Raw genomic sequence first — 22,446 nt, 5'->3', positions numbered from 1 at the left:
ATTTAATTCTTGGTAACGACTTATTCTTTACCAGCATGTGATCTTCAGTACTCTAAAAAGTTTCTTTAGCCATATTATAAAAAAGAACAACATTTCTCTGAACATGTTAAATGTGATTCATTGAATGAAGCTTTTAGTCAACTCTCCGCACATCGTGCTAACTTTATTGTCGTCATTAATATAAACACAACATCTCCATTTGAGCCAATCACTAACTATATATGGGATACTTGTGTGCACCTACCCACATTTACTGCTATGCTCTTGTGGATGTCCGATATCGTTGTAATACACAGGGACATGTATACTAAAATCATATCTTATAAATGGAGGCTCATCTATCTATCAAGGTGGCTGAACTAAAGTCTAACAAACCTCTATATGTCAGCTGCTCTGAACCAACAAATATATGCGATAGGAAAATATATAATGTTGAACTCTTCCAGTAGAGTAACAATCGTAAAAATTACATCAATGAAAAATTAGTGCTGGCCATAGATGCTTGCCTACTGTTTTACATACAGCCCAAAGATTTTTTTTTCAGATTTATTAACCAATGGTGTTGAAGACAGTAAAGACCCGCGGACCAAAGTTGGTAAAAAGTTGGGCAAAGCACTCACAAGATGCGCTTGAAATAGATTTCACAGTTTGATCCTTTTTATCATTCATATATCCAATATCCTTGAGAGGATAAGTTGTTAAAAGGATTTCATGTGTTGACCCTCTCTACACCCCCTGTACACAATATGACGATTGCCTTAATTTATGTTGTCTTCGTTGAAGCTCATGGGCAACACCTTGTTCAATTTCCATCATCACTGGGCATAAAATCAGAAAGCAAAAATAAATCAAACTTGTACCCCACATCAAGGTTCACATTGCATTGTGGAAAACTATTCAATGTTGTTTCTATATGTCCTAAAATTAGATCCCCAAATATGAGATCATGGTGCTCTCTGAAGCATTGTCATCCTTCAAATTATGACAAATTCAGACCAGTTCTTTGGAAGAGCAATGTATTCTAAGAGTTGAGCTTAGCTCTGTTTGAACTAAAATGTACATTGACCTTATTTCGCACATTAAAGTGTTGCCATCATTTAGAGTAGTGTTGCAACATATAGTAAAATTATATCGATTATCTTATCAATCGAAAATATATAGGCTAAAACACGTGCTCGAATGTTTCTATATTTCTTGGAACATAAGGTATCAATGCAACGTCTAACTCTTTAAGGCATGATCGACTGACAGACAGATAGAAAGAGAGTAATAAAAGCATTACAGCAACACCTATTTTTTAAAAGCACCAAGGAAACGTTATTTGTGCCATACATAATACGCACTGAACATATATTTTTTTATACCTCATAGCGTGCAATGAAAGGTTGGGCTGAAAAAATCAATCATCGTCGACTTACTTAAGTTTAATTTCAAAAAGAATGACGAAAGTAGATAATACGTGACTCGCTGTTGTGATCGACTAACATATTGATAGAGAAAGATAATAGCAACACCTATTTTTTTTAAAGAGCACTGCGGAAACAGTATTTGTAACATAAATGTTGGTATGCACTATAAAAATGCAGTCATCGTCGACCTACCTAAGTATAATTTCTAGAAGAAAGACAAAGACCAGAGTAGATAATGCATGACTCGCTGTTAAAATGGGACAGAATAGTCGTAGAAGCTGTCTAATTTAAAGAACGTTTTGAGGGATGCCCTCAAAATTTCCCGCCAAGACAGTCGTGACTCCTGCACTCGGAGACTACTGCTCTACTGCCCACACCTGTCGACCTTACAGCGTTCTTCTTCAGTACTCCCCCCCCCCCCCCCTTCCACTGACTCTTGTGTTAATGACTGGTTTCCTCTTAACCTCTCTTACACGACTGTCTGAAGAGAAAGGAAAACATATGTTGATAGTAAGGATATAACGACAAATTTTCGTTTTGAGAAAGTTGAAACTCAAAAGAATAATTAGAAAATGATTACCTGGTTCAATCCATCAAATTTCGTTTAACATTGGCTTAAAGACAATACGGAGGAAGTCGGAATGATGGTTTTCTCCCTTTTTCCGTTTCGATGGAATTTGCAGTCATGCAGGCGGATATGGCAAGCCATGTGGGACACACACTGCATAATATATCCGCGTATTAATTGGAATTTATACGCGTATTAATTGGGATATATACGCGTATATATTATTAGCCAATCATATGGCTTAAATATATCCGCATATTAATTCGAATATATACACGTATTAATTCGAATACATACACGTATTAAACAGAATAAATATGAGGATTAAATTCAATATATGCACGGATTAATTCGAATGTACACGAAAACACATTTCCGCTCTTGCTGTGTACATATATCTACGATAAATATTTTGGCGGGCTCGCGAGATCTCTTCAAACAGCGAAACTATACACATGCACACACATGTATTTTCCAATTAATACGCGTATATATTCGAATTAATACGCGGATATATTATGCGGTGTTTGTCCCACATGGCTTGCCATAGGCGGATGGGTGCGGGTATATGTGTATGATATACCTTGCTTTGTTAACAAGATAACTCAAGAAGGGCATCTTAAACCAATCTCATATTTATAAGTGTGTAGGAGTACCACAATAAGTACAAGAAGCCTGTTGTTTTGCTACATCAAAAAAGGTGCAAAGGTCATTTGGAGTCTCCAGGGGTGAAATTGTGAAAACCTTGTAAACTCTGTATATCAAGAAGAGAAGCTGGACAGATCTAATACTTGGTTTGTAGGTGTACCATCTATTGAGCATAAGAAGCTTCCTGTTTTGGTGGAGGTCAAATTTTAAGGTCATTTCGAGTCCACAGAAGTAAAATAACAGATGCTGATTAGAAGAGGATTATGAATGTCGATTTCGGTTATTAGCTACCAATATGAATATTCTTTGTCACATCTCATTGCTTTTTATGGTATTATTTTGTTGGAATATTTTGTTCAACCTGGCAAAAGCCTACATTATGTCACACTCATATATTTTGTTTAATGTAACTTCATCGACACCACATTGTAGTTTGCATTCTGTTTCTAATTTATTAATCAATCATTTACTCTGAGCAAACTTTGGTACAGGTGAGCAATATTTCTCGAATAACATAATACATCACAGAGAAGTATTACCACGGATTTGCCACGTGGCAACTCGGTCCATGGTATTAGTTATCACCCTGTTCTTGATTTAAGTCAAAGGGTTTAACAAATGAATTCGATCCATCCGATCAGGTTATATACGGTGGTTTTTGTATACTGGAAAATGGGCTAATTGAGCTACTTGAATCCAAATACAGTTGTTCGTGCTACCTTATAAAAATCAAACAAGTAACAAGTAAAATATCCACATCCAGTGATACAAACAAAATAACTCACATATGAGCTGTAAATCCAAAAGAAAATGCATGCTTCAAATGATGGAGACCTTATGCTGTTTGTTATGTAATGGATGTAGGCGTGTATTAAACTTACATCCTTCCAGGGACACCACCTCCTCTTCACCAATGTTTCATTGCATTTAGCATGAATACATTAAAGTGGAAGAATTACATTTAGCTAACACACAGGCCGTACATGTAATCAAACGATTTTAGTCCTGTTTGAATACTTAGCAAATATAAGTGGACTGTAAGATGTTGCCATTCATTTTCATTAACCAGATTGCCTTACGTGTAACTAGAACCGTACACTTTCGAAACACAATCTTAGTCACGTGTCGAAAACTCAATGATGTTGATCGAGATTATAGGGGGCACTATCTTCATAAACTGGTTTCGTATAAGCGACGAAGGCGTCTACTTACTTGATGCCAATCGCGTATGACTGACAGAGTCTGTCTCCTTGTCTCATTAGTCACTAGCAACGCCTACACGTCGCGCGTCTTTAGCATGTCGCATGCACGTCTTTAGCAACTACACGCTATGATAGCACTTATAGTATGCCTGTTCCTATATTTTTAATCACCGACCTCCTAAAACAGAATAGTAAATAACAACGAGAATAAACACTCACATAGTAAGAAAAATCGAATTTCTCAAACGAACTTAATCTTAAACCGCAGTTTAGGGTAATAAAGAGCCAAATATATGTTTGATATATATAAAATACCAAAACACAAAGAAGACACTTCAATTCATGTAGTACAAGAACAAGCATTGAGTTTTGAAAAGAATATTTACATTGGCAGTTGATAACCGAAATTGATACTTATTGTCTTTAACTTCTCAGCATTCAACTATCGTGTTTACGATGTTTTTTTTTTTTTTCAATTTGTCCCCAATCGACCTTAAATAACGTTGATCTCTATCAAATTCAATAGGGTTATTCTAATCAATGTCGCACACCTACAAACTTAGCGCGCGATCTGACCAAGGTTCCCTTTCTGAGATATACTTTTCAAATGGGTATAACCATTTGACCACCAATAAAAGCAATAGGCTTCTTTCACTCAATGTGTTACATCTACAAACTAAAGATGAGATTAGTCGAAGCTTCTCTCCTTGGGATATAATGTCGCGATATCATGACACCTGTTGAACAAAAATGACGTTTGACCTCTAGTAAAACCTATAGGGATCCTGTACTCAATGTGGTACACATAAATATAAAACATGAGATCTGTCCAAGCTTTTCTTTGGGTATCAGGTTAACCAGGGTTTTGCAATCCTACTCCTTTTAGGCGATGGCAACTTTAGCTCCCAATACCTCCTACGAGAACAGTATAGAAATTCGATGCCAACTTCCCTAATGCTCAGAATATATTCCCAAATTATATATTAAAATAAATGTTGGACTGGGCTATCATTTTAAAGGAATTATAAAACGAACCAAAAGTAACATTACTTGAAAAGTGTACCAAAACTCAATTAAAGACTCAGTGTTGTTTCAATAATTATAATGAATTAATGTAGTTTCAAATCCTTGAATAAACTTCTAAAACATGTTCCAATGCTCTCAAAAATATTCAAAGAAATTTTTCCAGTTACCGCTTGTTATGGTCATGTTAGCATGTGAAGCATTTCTTGGGGTCAAAATGCAGTCATCTAACCGATTTTTATTATACGTATGATGGTGTTCTGACAATTTGTGTTTACTTTAACCGTTCACAATATGGATACAGTGTTTGAATGCTTCAAATGTGATCGTTATGTCAAGATTGCTCTAAAAGTGTGGCATTTCAAGAAAGTATGCATGCTGAGAAATTGAAAGTACTATTACGATAAAAAAAATTGTCCATGTCACCCGCGCTTCTCGTCAATCTCCATCAAAACCGAAAATAAACAATTGATAAATATGCAAGTTGTTGCTATACCTGAGCCGTGCAGGAACCTTCAGGTTGTATTCTATTTTTCAACTTTCTTTTCACTTATAGGTTTAATGAAAGCCTTTAGATATGAGTACACTTTGAGTGTAATCATACTATTAAGTAGTTTGATGGATTTTACCATCAATATGGCAGGCAATCGCCATTTACCAGATAAGAATAATTTTTAAATGACCGAAAAACTGTACCCTCCACGTTTGAATGTATTCAGGAGCTGCAATTTAGTACAAATGTTTATAAAGAATGCATGTACAAAAATAAGAACGACTGTATAAGCCGCCACTAAATTTTTGATATAGACCAACTGTTCAATGTCATTCTGGAGGAAATAAGTGGTGCAACAGCTTCATTGCGTGTGCAAGACTGCCATTACAACATTGCATAACCTTAACTATTGACAAAAGGGGCAGGTAATTTTGAATTAACTTTTTGAAATTCACTTTTTAAAATAATTTCTGCAAGATCCGCTTACATCACAAAATAATCCGCAACTCGATCATTTTCAGCAACCGAGGTTTATTATAAAGTGTCAACTAGCACACTAACTGGCGCTGGCCTGCTGCGTTGCTCCAACAAGATCTGGTACTTATCAAAAATAAATACAGATAGTACCCTTTGTATTTTCCCACTGCTACTTGGACAAGACAATAAACACTGCTCATGCTGATAACATAAGAGCTCATTAAAGGAACATTGGATACTGTATAGCTGATGTAGTACCTTTAGTTCCCTCAGCTCTAAAATTGTATAACAAAGTACATCATTTCTGAAGCTGAAACATAGCCGTTTCAGTTTTAGGGCTTTACTAAGACTTACAATTATCAAATAAATGTTCACAACAAAGTGGTAAATCTTACCTCGCTCTCCTGCAAACGTTTTCATGATGTTTCATGTTTTTTTTCTTTGATATCCCCACATATGGAGCAATACAAATATTACTTGTCTCAGTTCAAACCTAAATATTATCAGGCTTGGCGAAGGTAATTTGAAGTCTTTTATCATGATCAATCGAAAATACCTCACAAAACATTAAAGTTGTTGGATATTGTCGGTCAGCGTTCTACAGTTACACATGTACACTCTAAAAACAAAATAGTGAAAATTCACTCTAATGAAGTGAATTTTTTTTCTTTCAAAGAGTGTCTTATGGTACGCCTCTTCAAAGAGTGAATTTTACTCTTCCAAAAAGAGTGAAATTGCTTCACTCAACAAAAAAGTGAAATTCAGTAAGGTTGAGAGTGAACAGTCACTTCAAAGGAGTGATGTCATTATTGTGTGGTATTATTGGTGAAAGGGAACCAGCAGTTTTTAGTCTAAACTTTGCTGAACAGTTAAAGTCGGTGGTATCACAAATCAAGGCATAGCAATGAAAAACTCTTGCACTTCACACCGGGACAGGATTATGGGTTTTCCATTTGTAAGGGTAACTTTCTCAAGCACACATCTAAATTAACATAAAATATGCAACATATGATCTAAACTGTAACAGAAATAAACTTCCCCGAGATTTACAAGGTATTTTAGAGGAAAATGCAAAAACAAAAGGACATACAAGTTGTTCTCAAATTTTTGTTGTACGTATTTAGGAACTTTAACAGAAGCTTAAGGCACGTATAAAAGGTCATGGATGGAATAAGTACTGCACAGTATAGAACAACAAACAGGACAATGAAAAAAGTGGTGAATGGTATAGACTAGAAATAGTAAACCGATACAAAATATATAAAAATACATCTTGCAGTAAAAGTAAGAAAATATCTGCTTCAATAACGGACATTGTAACATGATATAAATGTAATTATCATATTCATCAACCATTCAAAATGTTATCAAATTTAGCATAAAACATCCTGCACCAGTCATCATGGCTCCTTCCCTTCCGTGATGTACAAATCAAACAATAGTTTCAGTCAAGCATAAACTAAATATGTAAGTGTAATGAAAGCCTTACAGTCCTAAGCTCTTCTGGATAAAGGTTTTCTCAAGTGGACAATCAGCTAAAATCTGGACACATGTGGGATTGTAAGATACAACTAGTACAAGTACGATACCATTTACAAACAAACAGGATAATAGCAAGACAACAGTGGGAGTTATGTAGACTTTCAATAGTAGTTTTAACCGACACCCAACCAAGTTGACAACATCGTATAACATTGTGTATTTTCACTTTTTATTAATAAACTTCATTAATACTTATTTTGATGGTGGTCAAGAAAGTAGGAAAAAATAGGACTTTTAAGGACAACGTAGAAGTAAGAGGGAGGTTCAAAAGGTAGAAATAAGTGCAGTGGGATAAAACGGAGTCACTTGAAAGCATGTACATAATTTATTCAAGAAATTCTGTTATATGTTAGTTGTTATGATGTATGCTCATATAACTGGAACATGCTCTCAATTAGGCATATTATTGAGTGTTGCATTAAATTACCTTACTTTTGGGTGTTCCTTATCTTGACTCACCAACTTATAAATGCGACCTTCAACAAAGTTACAAAGAGTAGATAAAGGTAGAGCAAAGTGCAGATGCAACATATAATAAAACTTAAAAAGCCTGTCAAAGGCTACTATTATAGATTCACCAACAGGTATGTTGATGTAATCACAAATAATAAAATATTGAATTGGCCTGCTGGCTGGCCCAAGACTTAACAAGAAAAGCTGATCGTAATCCTCATGCATTTCTGTGCACCACTGATCGACATCGGTTGCAACCTGAAAGTAAAAAATGTTTTATTTCAGATTATCATAAAAACAATTCTAAATCAATATGAGTGTGATATGAGGCATTGGGATGTGATGAGCGGTTGCCACGCCTGTCGTCATTCTTATAAAATAATCCCAACAGATGTTGAGATGGTGGCTAACAGAGTCATTTGTATTTGCTACCGAGAACAAGAGCTTATATTTTGGTTATACATGGTGTTATAGAGTCACCAGAAGTACAAATTCCTTCATAAAGTTACTTTGTTAAGTTCTTTACTACAGCAGCTGCTAAACACGTTCTAGTAGAAACCCTGTAACAACTTTTGAGAAAATGATGGTTAGTGACAACATGTTCAGTATAGCTCGGCTAGAAAGAACCCAAGTTAGAGTTCGATAAACAAAGACAAGATTATATTACATTCTGATGAATATTGTTACTAGTAGTACGATTAATTATTTAAGGCCTAAGTTATAGGTCTATTACTAGAAAAAATAGTTATTTTATTACTTTTACAGCCTGTGCCCAATGTTCATAAAGATTAAACTGCTTTACTCGTTAAAGTCACAAAGCCACCTGTACGTTACTGTGTTTGTTCGGCGTTAGGCCTAGCCCAAAGCCTGCATTTTACGTATATAGTTATTAGCATACTCTTGCCTAGCTCTACAATTAGTCTTTGTACTATTTTTATTAATACTGCAAGTATATTACCTGTGACAATTCGACTTATTAAAGATAGATTGACTTACCTACAAATAACTGAACAGACATATTCAGTTCCTTCAGAAAATCTCTCCTTGGTTTCAATTGAACTGTCATTGTGATAGTGCAAACGTTATACTATACTATGTAGGCAAATTGCCTGTGTTCGTGAACGTGAACGGATGCAGCTGCCAACTTATAAATTAAAAAAAGCGGGAGCATTCGTCAATGTAAATGGCTATTCACATGTTAACACACACTTATTATTCACTCAGGGTCAAAGAGTGAACAGAAAAGTAAATGGAGGGACTGAGCACCAACGAATTTTGCTCTTATAGAGTGAATTTTCGCTCCTATGGAGTGAAAAGAATTGACTCTCGGTAAAGAGTGAATTTTCTTTCTTTTGATTTTTAGAGTGTACTCCTGCGAACCTTGTAAGTACAGACAGTGGCAGCGGCTTAACATTTTGTACTTACACAAAGACCAAAGACCCCTAGCATTAGCTTTAGGCGGGAATTACAGCGTTGGCAATAACTGACTAGCATGCTTTGCGAAATTCTTCCCGGTTGCGGGCTATTTCGGCCTTGTGAAATTGCGAACCCACAAAGACTGGTCAAGAAAAAAGATAGTTCGACCATGAGCCTCTCTGGTACGACATCTGACCATGGAATAAGTACCCTACTTCCATGGGATGACCTGACAACCGACGCTGACTAACACATATGAAAATTTATAACAGCTGAGGTATTCAACAACATATAGCATACCGTACTTGTCGCAACGTTTCGAAATTCCAACCCATTAAATATAAGAACTGTTTAGGATAGTAACAACTTATGAGCAACAGACAGTTCTGATTAATATGTTAAGAAGAGATTGTCAGAATTATGCCGCCTCTTTCCAACAGTCGACAGTTGAAATATAAAGGACAGCTAGGTTCCCTCTGGAGTATATAGTCTGCATGAAACTATTAGCGTTATGCCACCTCCTACCCACAACAGTCGACGATAGAACTATAAGTAATCAATTTTGAGGGTGACTTAGGGCCAGAATGTTTTTGTCAGTCGGCAAAGTCACGTTAAAGCTCTTTTAAAAGAACCCATACACTTTGGCATAGAAAGCAGGAAAACGTTTTTGTAAGATATTATTCACGCAAGGCGGACACTATTTGCTAGTTATGAGTTTACGTAGGACGCCTGGGCACTTATTACTGCAACATCGATACCAATAAGATAAAACATACTATTTGAACACGCGTCTGTACTCAAAAATGTTTATTTTCCATTAATTCACGGTATAATCAGCGGCATGAGCAAAGAGTGCCGTGGCCGAGACTAAGTCTTAGTGAAAATTGAACAATGTTTATTTTAAACAAAGGGTAATGGAAAAAGAAATTCAGGGCTAGAACGGAGTTCGTACCAGTGGACCTCTGGTTTTCAAGTCCAGCTTAACCAAATGAAATATATTTAACCCTTGGTTTATGAAAATCCATGTATAGCCATACCTATGCTCGGGGCAGAAGCCGGATAACAAGGGATCACTACCCGCTTTTATTCAATACTACCCAGAAAGAGTCTCGAGGGGATTTCATGATAAATTCGGATAGACTAGATGGCTCAATATAGAGTACGTCCGTTACAATGGAACACATTGTCTATACTCCAATGAGGATCTACGTAGTCGACCAGTGTATATATCGAACGGTTTTTGTATCATGGCGAATTGCCAATGGCAGACATTAAAACATACAGTAGAGTAAATGTTCACTTACCTAATTATATCGTCACACAAAAGTATTACCTCAGAGTGGTTTTCCAGTAAATGTGCTTCAACACAACACATCAACAACTAAACCAAAGCACAAATTACCATCATTTTTCTTCAACGACTTACCGGTACGTACTGCACTCTGTGTATATGTAACTATAATTATACGTTTCAACTCAAGTTTATTTGTTTTTCACAACAGACATACAAAAATACAATATACATAACATAATGCAACGTGGATAAAACAGGTGTTCTCTAAAACAAAAAAAGGTTTAACAAAATAGGACACTTCCAACCATTTCAATCAATCAAAATCAACGACCTTTCACGGTATATTTTATCGATTGTATGGAAATTCCCACGCATCGTCGAAGTGTTAAATGTTCATTTCAGCTTGAAAGGTTATATTCTGTAAAGACTTGGTATAATGTCTAACATTCTAGCACTGCACATTTTATGATTGAAGAACAAAATGAAAGTGTACCAAATTTCACCAGTTGAACATTTGCACCGAAGGAATAGGTTCGCCTTCTTCGCATCATTTCAGTCAAAATGCGCACAAATTATTGCCTTGTTCTGTAATGTGTAGATGCTTCGCACTGTTCAATTTATCGAAATGTAACATCATTCTGCTTATTTTCTCAAAAATGTCGACTCCCACAGTAGGCTGAGCGAAAGAATGAATAACAATACCAGAAATTTGTTACCGTTACATTTAATATACCTATTTCATCATTTTTCTGTGTGTTGTACGAATATTACCTATAAAAAGTGGTAATTCCGCGTAAATTGTCACCTTCAAACGTGCAAAGGTGCACTCTGTACCATTAAAATACGTGTGTAATACGCTGTCATTGACATTTATACAAAGCCAGTAATACGCATTCAGGTTATTGAAGAGTTAATTTACGAGTGACGCTACTTTCAATATATCGGTGTCCGCAAAAGGGGACGAGAGTATGGCGGGCCATCAGTCTCAAATCATGGGAGATCGACTTACACCGATTTAAATCGACATATACCAGTTTCCTTCGACATATACCAGTTTCCTTCGACTTATACCAGTTTCATTCTACATATCATCGATTTAAATCGACATATACCAGTTTACTTCGACATATCATCGATTTAAATCGACATATACCAGTTTCATTCTACATATCATCGATTTATTTTACTTATCATCGATTTAAATCGATGATAAGTAAAATAAATCGATGATATGTAGAATGAAACTGGTATATGTCGATTTAAATCGATGATAAGTAAAATAAATCGATGATATGTCGAAGTAAACTGGTATATGTCGATTTAAATCGATGATATGTAGAATGAAACTGGTATATGTCGATTTAAATCGACATATCATCGATTTATTCTACATATCATCGATTTATTTTACTTATCATCGATTTAAATCGATGATAAGTAAAATAAATCGATGATATGTCGAAGTAAACTGGTATATGTCGATTTAAATCGATGATATGTAGAATGAAACTGGTATATGTCAATTTAAATCGACATATACCAGTGTCATTCTACATATCATCGATTTATTTTACTTATCATCGATTTAAATCGATGATATGTAAAATAAATCGATGATATGTCCATTTAAATCGACATCTGCCAGTTTAAAATCGATGATATGTCGAATTAAATCGGTAGAAGTCAATTTCCGTGGACTTATACCAGTTTCTAGCGACTCAAATTGACATATACTTATTTAAATCGACATATCATCGATTTAGCTCATTAACATATTCCAAATCCCGATTTCGGTGATGATTGACATGTGGAGATACATCACGTGTAGTCACCTGACAAGGCGGGCGAATAATTGAAAATAAACACGAGCACAGTGGAATGCATGATTTGAGCTTGAATACTGTAACTGTTAAACCCCATGGGTATATACTTAGCTACATTAAAACGTAACCTTACAGTAGGCCTCACTGCAGAACAATATCATCTTTGTTTATGGTGTAACTGGAGTAGGTAATTGCATCTGTGTACGTACTGTGGGCCTATTCAGTTGCATGTGTATTCCTATACTATAGCGCCACGTGTTCGAGTAGACAAGCCCAGTTTGCATTGAGATAATTGCACGTCATTGACATATCAGTTATTTCAGCCTTATTGTTACACCGAAATCTTTTTGCAAGTAATTGTTCATAATTACCATTGACATATATAACCATGATGAACACCCTTGCTAGCTTCGTAATTTTGGAACTATTAAATTACTCGCCCGCCTTGTCAGGTGACTACACGTGATGTATCTCCACATGTCAATCATTACCGAAATCGGGATTTGGAATATGTTAATGAGCTAAATCGATGATATGTCGATTTAAATAGGTATATGTCAATTTGAGACGCTAGAAACTGGTATAAGTCCACGGAAATTGACTTCTACCGATTTAATTCGACATATCATCGATTTAAACTGGTAGATGTCGATTTAAATGGACATATCATCGATTTATTTTACATATCATCGAATTAAATCGATGATAAGTAAAATAAATCGATGATATGTAGAATGAAACTGGTATATGTCGATTTAAATTGACATATACCAGTTTCATTCTACATATCATCGATTTAAATCGACATATACCAGTTTCCTTCGACATATCATTGATTTATTTTACTTATCATCGATTTTAATCGACATATACCAGTTACATTCTACATATCATCGATTTAAATCGACATATACCAGTTTACTTCGACATATCATCGATTTATTTTACTTATCATCGATTTAAATCGATGATAAGTAAAATAAATCGATGATATGTAGAATGAAACTGGTATATGTCGAGGGAAACTGGTATATGTCGAAGGAAACTGGTATATGTCGATTTAAATCGGTATAAGTCGATCTCCCATGATTTGAGACTGATGGCCCGCCATACGAGAGAGTGCCAAGGGTCTTGTCAGGCGCATATTGGAAAGAGGGGAAACGGTGTTAGGTGAACAGGTCCTATTTTCAACCCCACATATAAATAAAAGTAGTTCTTAGAACAGTAGGCTATACAAATACACAAAGCCACTGAAACGCATTCACACCAGTAGAATTACTGTGGCCGAATGACACGGACATAGGTCTGTTCTGAACAATATATGGATACATTACAAGTTCGTATAGAGTTAATTTACGAGTGACGCAATTTTCAATTTATATATATATATATATATATATATATATATACACATATATATATATATATATACATATATACATATACATATATCACATAATATACTTAACTAAACTATCATCTTACTGCTACTCGGAGTTTCACGGGTACGGCTCGTTGTTCAGTTGCCTGATGATCGGTGCATGAGCCGTACCCGTGAAACTCCGAGTAGCAGTAAGATGATAGTTTAGTTAAGTATATTATGTGATATTCTAGCTCTGCCTTGGCATAGAGCACTCTTTGTGAATATTGACCACAATTCTATGTGATACATATACATATACATATCAATATATATATATATACATATATATATATATATACATATATATATATATATATATATATATATATATATATATATATACATTGAAAACGTAATGAGAAGGAAAATCAAGAACAGTGAAAAAGCTTCCAGCCTCCACCGGGATATATATACCCGTGAAACTCCGAGTAGCAGTATGATGATAGTTTAGTTCAGTATATTATGTGATATTCTAGCTCTGCCTTGGCATAGAGCACTCTTTGTGAATATTGACCACCATTCTATGTGATACATATACATATCAATATATATATATATATATATATATATATATATATATATATATATATATATATATATATATATAAATATATATATATATATAAATATATATATATATATATATATATATACATATATATATATATATATATATATATATATATATATATATATATATATATATATATATATATATATATATATATATATATATATATATATATATATATATATATATATATATATATATATATATGGGTGTCTGCAAGTGTGGAGGAGAGAGGGTAATGGGACTTGTCAGGCGCAGATTGGGGAAAGGTTACGTCTTGAAGGTCAGTTTGGGAGGAATCAGCTGAAACAAAGTATTTTTCGACAAAACGCAAGTCCCACTGACCCTTCTCTGGATGGTGTTGCTGCAGGTAGGGCAAGCCAGACCAAGTCAACTATGATCAGGGATACCAATAAAACCTGGAAGAATTATAAATGCACCCAAATTGGTTGGCTGAATAAAATTATTTACTGGAAATGTTGCAGACTAACACCCGGTGTAGTAAATTATTTACTGGAAATGTTGCAGACTTACACCTGGTGTAGTAAATCTGCCTGAATGTTCTGCTTCAGGAAAACTGCCAAAGAGCAGTAGGAAAACATCTTTTTTGAGATGCTATCAACCAGGATCTGTTTTTCTTTTTCTTTTTTTTTTGTGGCTTGAATGTTGAAGAGAATTTCTATCTAGACTTAAAAACCACATTACTTTAGTGAAACTGTGAAGTCAATAGAGCTTTTAATAAGCATATGCTACATTAGACTTACCATGACAGATGAAATGTTGCTGACGTTTTGAACGATCTTCCACGGGATGATGTAGTTGTTACATAAGACACCTCTATTAGCGCATGCGCTGGTAACGCCTTGCCCTTCTTCACGAAGTCCATCCTCAACAGCAATCAGGGAAGTGCATAATTTACTCCCACCGCATTTTAATCTATACTATATGGAATGGTTACTCACAGCGTCTTGAAATTTGGCTTGTACTGAGAAGATGTCCCGTATAATCATTACAAAATTTCATCATGATGGTGGGGGGGGGGGGGGGAATGCTACATATATGTAGAAGAATACATTTCAATTTTCATAGCTGTTGTATCAACCAAAACAAACTGAATATTTTGATACTGATACACACTTCACGACGATAACACAGTCACAGTCTTGATGCAAGAAGACTGAGGTTGAGAGCGGATCAGTCGTTTGATACTTTGGTTTTTCAAAAGTATTTTAGTGCCACTGTAAAATTCATTACTCATCCTGGGATATTCAATTATTTCTTAATAATCCACAATAGCTAGAAATAACTTAGCAGATGAAAGCCTCTCAAAAAAGGCCCTTAGACAAATTATAATTATTTGTTTAGCATACAAAAATTTAAGGTCAATATTGATGAACTTAAACTTCAAATTTATAAAGAAAATAGTTTCAGGTTCAATTACGAGAACACATAACTAGAGTGAGCAAAAGATTATTGATGTTACCTGACTGATTTTCAGATAGTTAGACGGTTACCATGTTGTAACGGGTTTATATTATTTTATGTGTGAGCATATGTAGTGTTATTGTGTATGTATATAAATTTATAAATATTATATATATATATATATATATATATATATATATATATATATATATATCAGTTTATGCCCATCATTTCGTAATGCCTTTTTGTATGTCATTCAACGTAATGCTAAGATTGCATATACTAGATACAAATCGTTTGCAAATAAAAGAGAGCGGGCTGGAATTGTCTTCATTGTCATTATTAAGTATTAATTTGTGATGCAAAGTGGACCTCAAACAGGCAAGGAGTAGACAGAATTAAATTAACTGAAATTACTTTCACCACCCTATAAGAGATTGAGCCTACTTTAAACATGGTAACTATGACGACAGAACATAAATATATCCCTAATTGTTGACTACCAGTATATTGAATGGAATACTGCGTTTGCACTTCGACTGTTTTTGTTTTTCTTTTTCATGATGGGGTAGGGGACGGACAATGGTAGGTTGTGACTTGTATTGGGTTATTTCTTTCTAAATTACATTCTGCTTTAAATAGATTTATTACAAAATATTTTCTGCTTAATTGTCCCCCCCCCCCCGCCCCAGGTCAAATTGGGAGTACAACTTAGCCACAGCAGCGCCTCTAAATTATATTGTTGACATTGTTTGGATATGAGATGTATCATCAAACAATTATACAATTTTCGTGTAGGCGTCACAACATTGCAACGAAAAACAACTTTGAAGACACGTTTCCTGCTTTGTCCCATGGCCTAAACTGCTGTCAATATTTTATAAAGACTTCATGCCAATACCAATGACAGAAACCTCTTAACCATATACAGAGCACAGTCACATGATATTATGAGTGGGCTTGAATTACGGAGGCGTTTTGGTTTCATAACTGAAACGTGAGCCAGGAAAATAACGTGTTGCATCAATTGTACTGTATAACAGCCGATACTTAAGGAGCGTTACCTCAGCGGTTAACGCCATGCCTTTCAATCATAAGGTTCCAAATTCGAGTAACTCCAAGATTAATGTATGTCGTCCAGTTTCAGAGTTGTTGATAATGGCCATTTCATAATCATGGAAGTTAAATATGAATCTAAGAGACTGACTTCGGCCAGCTTGCGGCTTTGATAAGCCAATGATGGCTTCTTTGGGAGTTCCTGAGATCTCATAATATACATACCTACTCATAGCTGGTAAAGCAATTTACTTTTTTTGTCCACCCGTGCATCAATATTTACTCATGTATGTTCGTAACACAGTAACATATGTTACAGGTGGCAATGTAACAACTGCAAAGTTGTTAACTTGTTCTCGTGTAAGTCAACTAACTGTGCGACTGGACAACACTGTAACACTTGATTCCAGTACACACTTCTCGAAGAAAGGACATTTTCAGGTATATCCATAGGCATACTTATAGCATAAAACGACTAGATACGACCTCATTTTAGAAATGCGTATAAATGAGCTCGAACTAAAGGATGGTACAGCAACTACTGTTCATGTCCCTAAACCTTGCAACAGTAATTACTACTTTGTGTTAATAAATGTAACTTATATATCAATATTAATTTATAGAATGAAGCTCTCGTTGATATGATGTGCAGAATTGGCAGTTTACTATATTTATGTATCATCGGTATTGGGAATTGGCAACATTTTTCGAAAATCTACAATTTTCGTGTTGTGTCCATGATGTTGCAACGAAAGACAACTTTTAAGTCACTTTTCTTGCTATATCCCACAGCCTAGACATCTTTCATAAGTTACTTAAGACGTCATGCTAATATCAATGGCAGAAACCTCTTGACCATTCACAACGCACGGACACACGACATTATGAGCGGGCTTTAATCACAGAGTCATTGTTTCGTTTTATTGGATTCATTAATGAAACGTGAGCCAGGAAGACAACGTGTTGCATCGATTGTACTGTATAAAGACGGTACAGCCTAGATTTGGTTTGTTTTCTGTTGGGTGGGATATGACATACTAGCTGACCCGAGGAACCCCACATGACCACTGACCTGAAGATCAACAACATCATCTTAATAACGGATAATGGTTTTTCACCACACCACATAAAAAATGAACCGTAAATGAACTTTTAACTTAAGATTAAGTACAAACTTAATATACCATTAGCTTGATAGTAACTCGACCAAAGGTTGATGGTCATCAATCATAAACCTATAATTGGGTTAGAAATCTGTCATTTTCACTCAACTTTGATCATGTTGGCCCCAAATGACATTCAACTTGAAAGTTAAGTACAACTTTTAGAACTCATCACTGGTTGACTAGTATGACCAAGTTCGACCAAAATCAGAAACATGAACGCAAGTAGTTGTGTTCCTTTATAAAATATAGTTTGATTCATTTGCTTTTTACATTTCATAAGGTACAACTTTTACGACCAGTCTTATATTAATCACTATCATCAGCATAACTACATGCATAACATGTAGCATGACTAACGGACCAACAGACAGGGAGACCCATTACCATGACAACAGCTCAACTAGATATAAAAAAGGAAATGTACATGTGGAAGGTTATGGAGCTGTATCAAATTCCTTTTTCGCTGCCTCAGACATTTTACAGTAACAGCTCCGAACACACACACACACACGCCTACACCAAACCCAAGGTTGACGTGTTCATATTTTTAAAGTATAGGTAACTGGTTTTGGCTCTGAAGTTTTACATTTTATGTTTCATCATTTTTACATTTGGATAGAATAACATTCAATAAACGTATAAAGTTACCAACAGGACAACGTAAGACTGTATGTTAACATGTTCCTTCAAAGGACTAATATGCAATAAATAGAAATGTATATGAAAGCTAACGTTAGCCTAAGCATTTATCTCATATATTTTAATTTGATGGAAAATTGATATATGTTAATCACCTTATGTGTTAGTGTTATGTACGTACTAATTCCTATATCGATCTTTTTGTACGTGACTATCAAGTACTACGGATATGATGTACTTTTGATTTTTACAGGTACAGACAGCGGTGGATATAACTACGTAGAGATGTTCTTTGCAATACGTAGTTTAAAATAGTTATGTGTGTATCAAGTACTGAGGATTGGTTTATATGTGTATCAAGTAATATGTATAGTTTTATGTGTATACTGGTACAGTCTAACAGGTACAGTCAAAGGTGCATGTACAATACACTCTTTTTCAATAATTCGTTGTGATTGGTTTTGTGTGCGTATCGAGTACTGTGGACATAATGAATCGGTTTAGGTACAGTCAACGGCTTTGGTGCCAATAAGACCGAACATGCTCGGAAACAACTTTGAAGTTAAAGTCAATGACTTTCAAATATGTGCTATACAATTCTCACCAGGAAGATACTACTTGGGTATCACTACTTCAAACCAGCTGATGAATTACATTTACTAAGTTTAATTCATACTCATGTTATTTTTGGATATAATCTGTCTGTCAGGAAATAAAACCACGAGTAACAAAACAAATAAAAAAGGCAAACATTGCGAAAAAAAATTAAAGTCATATTTCTTGATGAATAAATGTCTCTACTTATGCTGAGAGCGCCCTGAAGTTCTAAGGTGGCTTCTAATAATTACTTGAAATAATTTCTTACATCTACGTCACTACGAGGTCGTACGTGTAAAAATCTCCCTCTTTCCATGGTGCTATTAGAAGTTTCTTCCATACCGTTCTCGTCTAATGTTTATACATAGCGAACGCTATCCTTTAATAATTTTATTGCGAGTAACTCTCGGCCATCCTGACTGTATTGTACCAGAATACATCCACGATGATCCCCGATGGATTCATCCCATATAATGTAGATGAACTCGTTTTAGTCTGTGCAGACACAGGTAGGTCTCCAGTCCAATCCATCAAGATCTGGTTTGGTGAATTCATACATCAGCTTACTCTGTGATTTCTCCATGGTGACTGCATATGATCTACCACGCGAGTTGTCACAGACCAGGAGACTACCTCTATGTACAGTGATATCATCAGATGCATCGATTACAGCTGGTAGTGTAATCATGTGGCTGTAATTCATTTGATCAGTAAATACATACACATTTCTTTTGTTAGTACCAACAATAATATAATTCTTCACAGGGTCTGTAGTTACACAACTCACTTCCTGATCGGATGGCCAACTAGTAATGACGTCACGAATGTTCTTCTTGCTATATGAGCCATCACGTACATCGTAAATACCGATTATGTTAGGCCAACAAAATGTAATGATAACTTTGAACCCATATAATAGACTGCCGGTGAGAACGCCCTCATCCATCTTGATCTGATCCTGTCTTTGTACTTTCCTTTTTTGTTGAACACAGTGATATGTGAGTACCCTTCATCTGGCATAAAAATTATGACAACCTTGACATTTCCTCTGCTTTCAATATAATTGAAATGTCCACCTTTCAATTTGATTCCTGCAAAATCAACCACGGACTCTTTTTGCTGAGCAATCGTGACATTGTCTTTAAAAGACTTCGTTATATCACTAAGGATAAAAACAGATAAAGAGTCTAACTCTGGGAATATATATATACATTGTAACGCTTTCCACTTCGGTGGTATGGTGAAGTACCCAGTCGGCAAGTGAGGAAGGGGGTTGTACAGAGAGAAACTCGAGGACACCGTTGTAAAGAAGTACACTAACAGTGCATTAAGAGTTTAAAAAGTATAATTAGATAAACAAAGTACCTGCCGTACATCTTTCGTTAATTAATAACCATATAATATTTACAGAAACTGATAAAATAAGACCTAAACACAATAACAAGGGTGGCGTACATTAACTAGCCCTGTAAAGGCAAACTAATCCCTTATATGTAGACTGCCTAGCAGCACTGCTAACTAGGCGCTGCGTCGAAGACAACGCAGGTACAACGCAGACTAAATATCGGTACTGCGTCAAGGGTGACGCAGCGTAAGGACAACCATGGAGCTATCTGTTTATAGCTCCATGGGACAACGCAGCGCAGCTAACGATGAGGTTCGTCAGTCCGCGAACCCTACGCTGCGACGACCTTGCGCAGGCACAAGCAGTTACGCAGCGCAGCTGCAGAGTGCATTACTCGATCTTCTGCACAAGCCAAAAATAGTCCTTAAAACAACGTACAAATTCGGCATATATTCTGCCTGGCAACTTACTCTAAATATACCCTAACGTAATGCCTAAAAACGCCCCTTGCACGGCATTATAAGCGACCCCGTAACTGTGTTGAAGCCTATACACGATTAACTGACCAATAAAGAAATAGCCAGTAAGATTGACAACCGCCATAACCCAATTACAGCCGGTCAACGCTCTCTACAGTGCTATACGAATGTGAGCTAACCCCGCCCCACTGTCTATGCACCCGTAATAATTCCCCGTATACTAAGAACGAAGGAGGCCTTGTCCACAGGACTGTTTACATAAAGCTCCGGCAGGAAGAACCAACTCTCGCAGGCAGCAATAAAATGATACTCAAGTTACACTCTAGAGACCTCCTAGCTTAAACATTACGTAAGAAACATTTTAGTACGGTGAAACAGGCAAGATAAAAAATACGTACACACGAGAAAATTAGGTTGTTTTCTCGTAACAATATATACAGGGGCTTCGGAGCCGGTACGGCAGGTCCGGCGAACACCGGACCAATATTCACGGCGCAAAAAAAAAAAAAAAATAGTAAGAAAGACAAATGGCAAAAAATAAAGAACCAAAATGAAACATACTTCAAAATGTGTTTCAGAAGATTAGTCGGGTGGCAGAGGTCTTGTTTTCAAGCTCGGGAATTGCCATTTCCTGCAATCTTGGAGACATTTTTTTTAAATTTTCCCCATTGCGCTACGCGCCAGCTGGGGGCACGTAGCGTAGTTTGACCTACCAAACGCCCCCCCCCCCCCCGATAATAATGATAGATGGCCACATTTTGATCTGCCGTACCAATCCCAAATAGCTTCCGACGCCCCAGATATAAATATCACTGTGTGTATGTACCTAATGTTGCTAATCATCTTTTAATGCCTTTTTGTATGTCATTCAATGTAATATAAAGATGGCAAATATATACAGATCGTGTCCAAATAAAAGAAAATCAGCAGCGGTTGGATTATTTCTTTCTAAACTAAATTCTGCTCCAAAAAGGTCTAGTACAACAAATGTTCTGCTTAATTGTGCCACACTAAAGTCAAATTAGGAGTATACCTATGCCACATCAGAGCCCTTTATTTAAAAATCTTGACATTATGTGGCCTTGATAAGACTTTAATTTTCATAAAATGAAATAAATGAATTTCAACAACAAAGAGAAACGCATAACCATGTCATCAGCTCAATTAGTTAAAAAGGACCTGTTGGATCTGAAAGGAGATGCAAATACATCTCTCTTTTTCACTACAGCAGACATATTACGGTAACCCTCCTCGATACACCAACCCCAAAACTGACGTAATGCAGAGAAGAAAAGACTATATTTGTGAGAAAAATAAATGTCAGTCATATTTACGATTTGCAAGTTGCCAAGATTTGTTCAGATTAATAGAGAAGAAAAATACACAAACAAAATTGT

At 35.7% G+C, this 22,446-nt stretch overlaps 1 protein-coding gene across 1 annotated transcript in view; it reads right to left on the bottom strand.

Moving 5' to 3' along the window:
- Window positions 1-22,446, bottom strand: part of LOC139984813 (uncharacterized) — a 143,084-nt gene that overhangs the window by 2,905 nt on the left and 117,733 nt on the right. Inside the window, exon 1 of the mRNA XM_071998891.1 lies at window positions 10,536-10,667. Within this exon, the coding sequence (XP_071854992.1) occupies window positions 10,536-10,606 (71 nt within the window). The 5' untranslated portion in view covers window positions 10,607-10,667. Of the gene's footprint in view, window positions 1-10,535 lie in introns of the transcript that reaches the window.

This window comes from Apostichopus japonicus, chromosome 17, assembly GCF_037975245.1.
Source record: "Apostichopus japonicus isolate 1M-3 chromosome 17, ASM3797524v1, whole genome shotgun sequence".
NCBI lineage: Eukaryota > Metazoa > Echinodermata > Holothuroidea > Aspidochirotida > Stichopodidae > Apostichopus > Apostichopus japonicus.
This window is presented reverse-complemented; position numbering and strand designations above follow the sequence as displayed.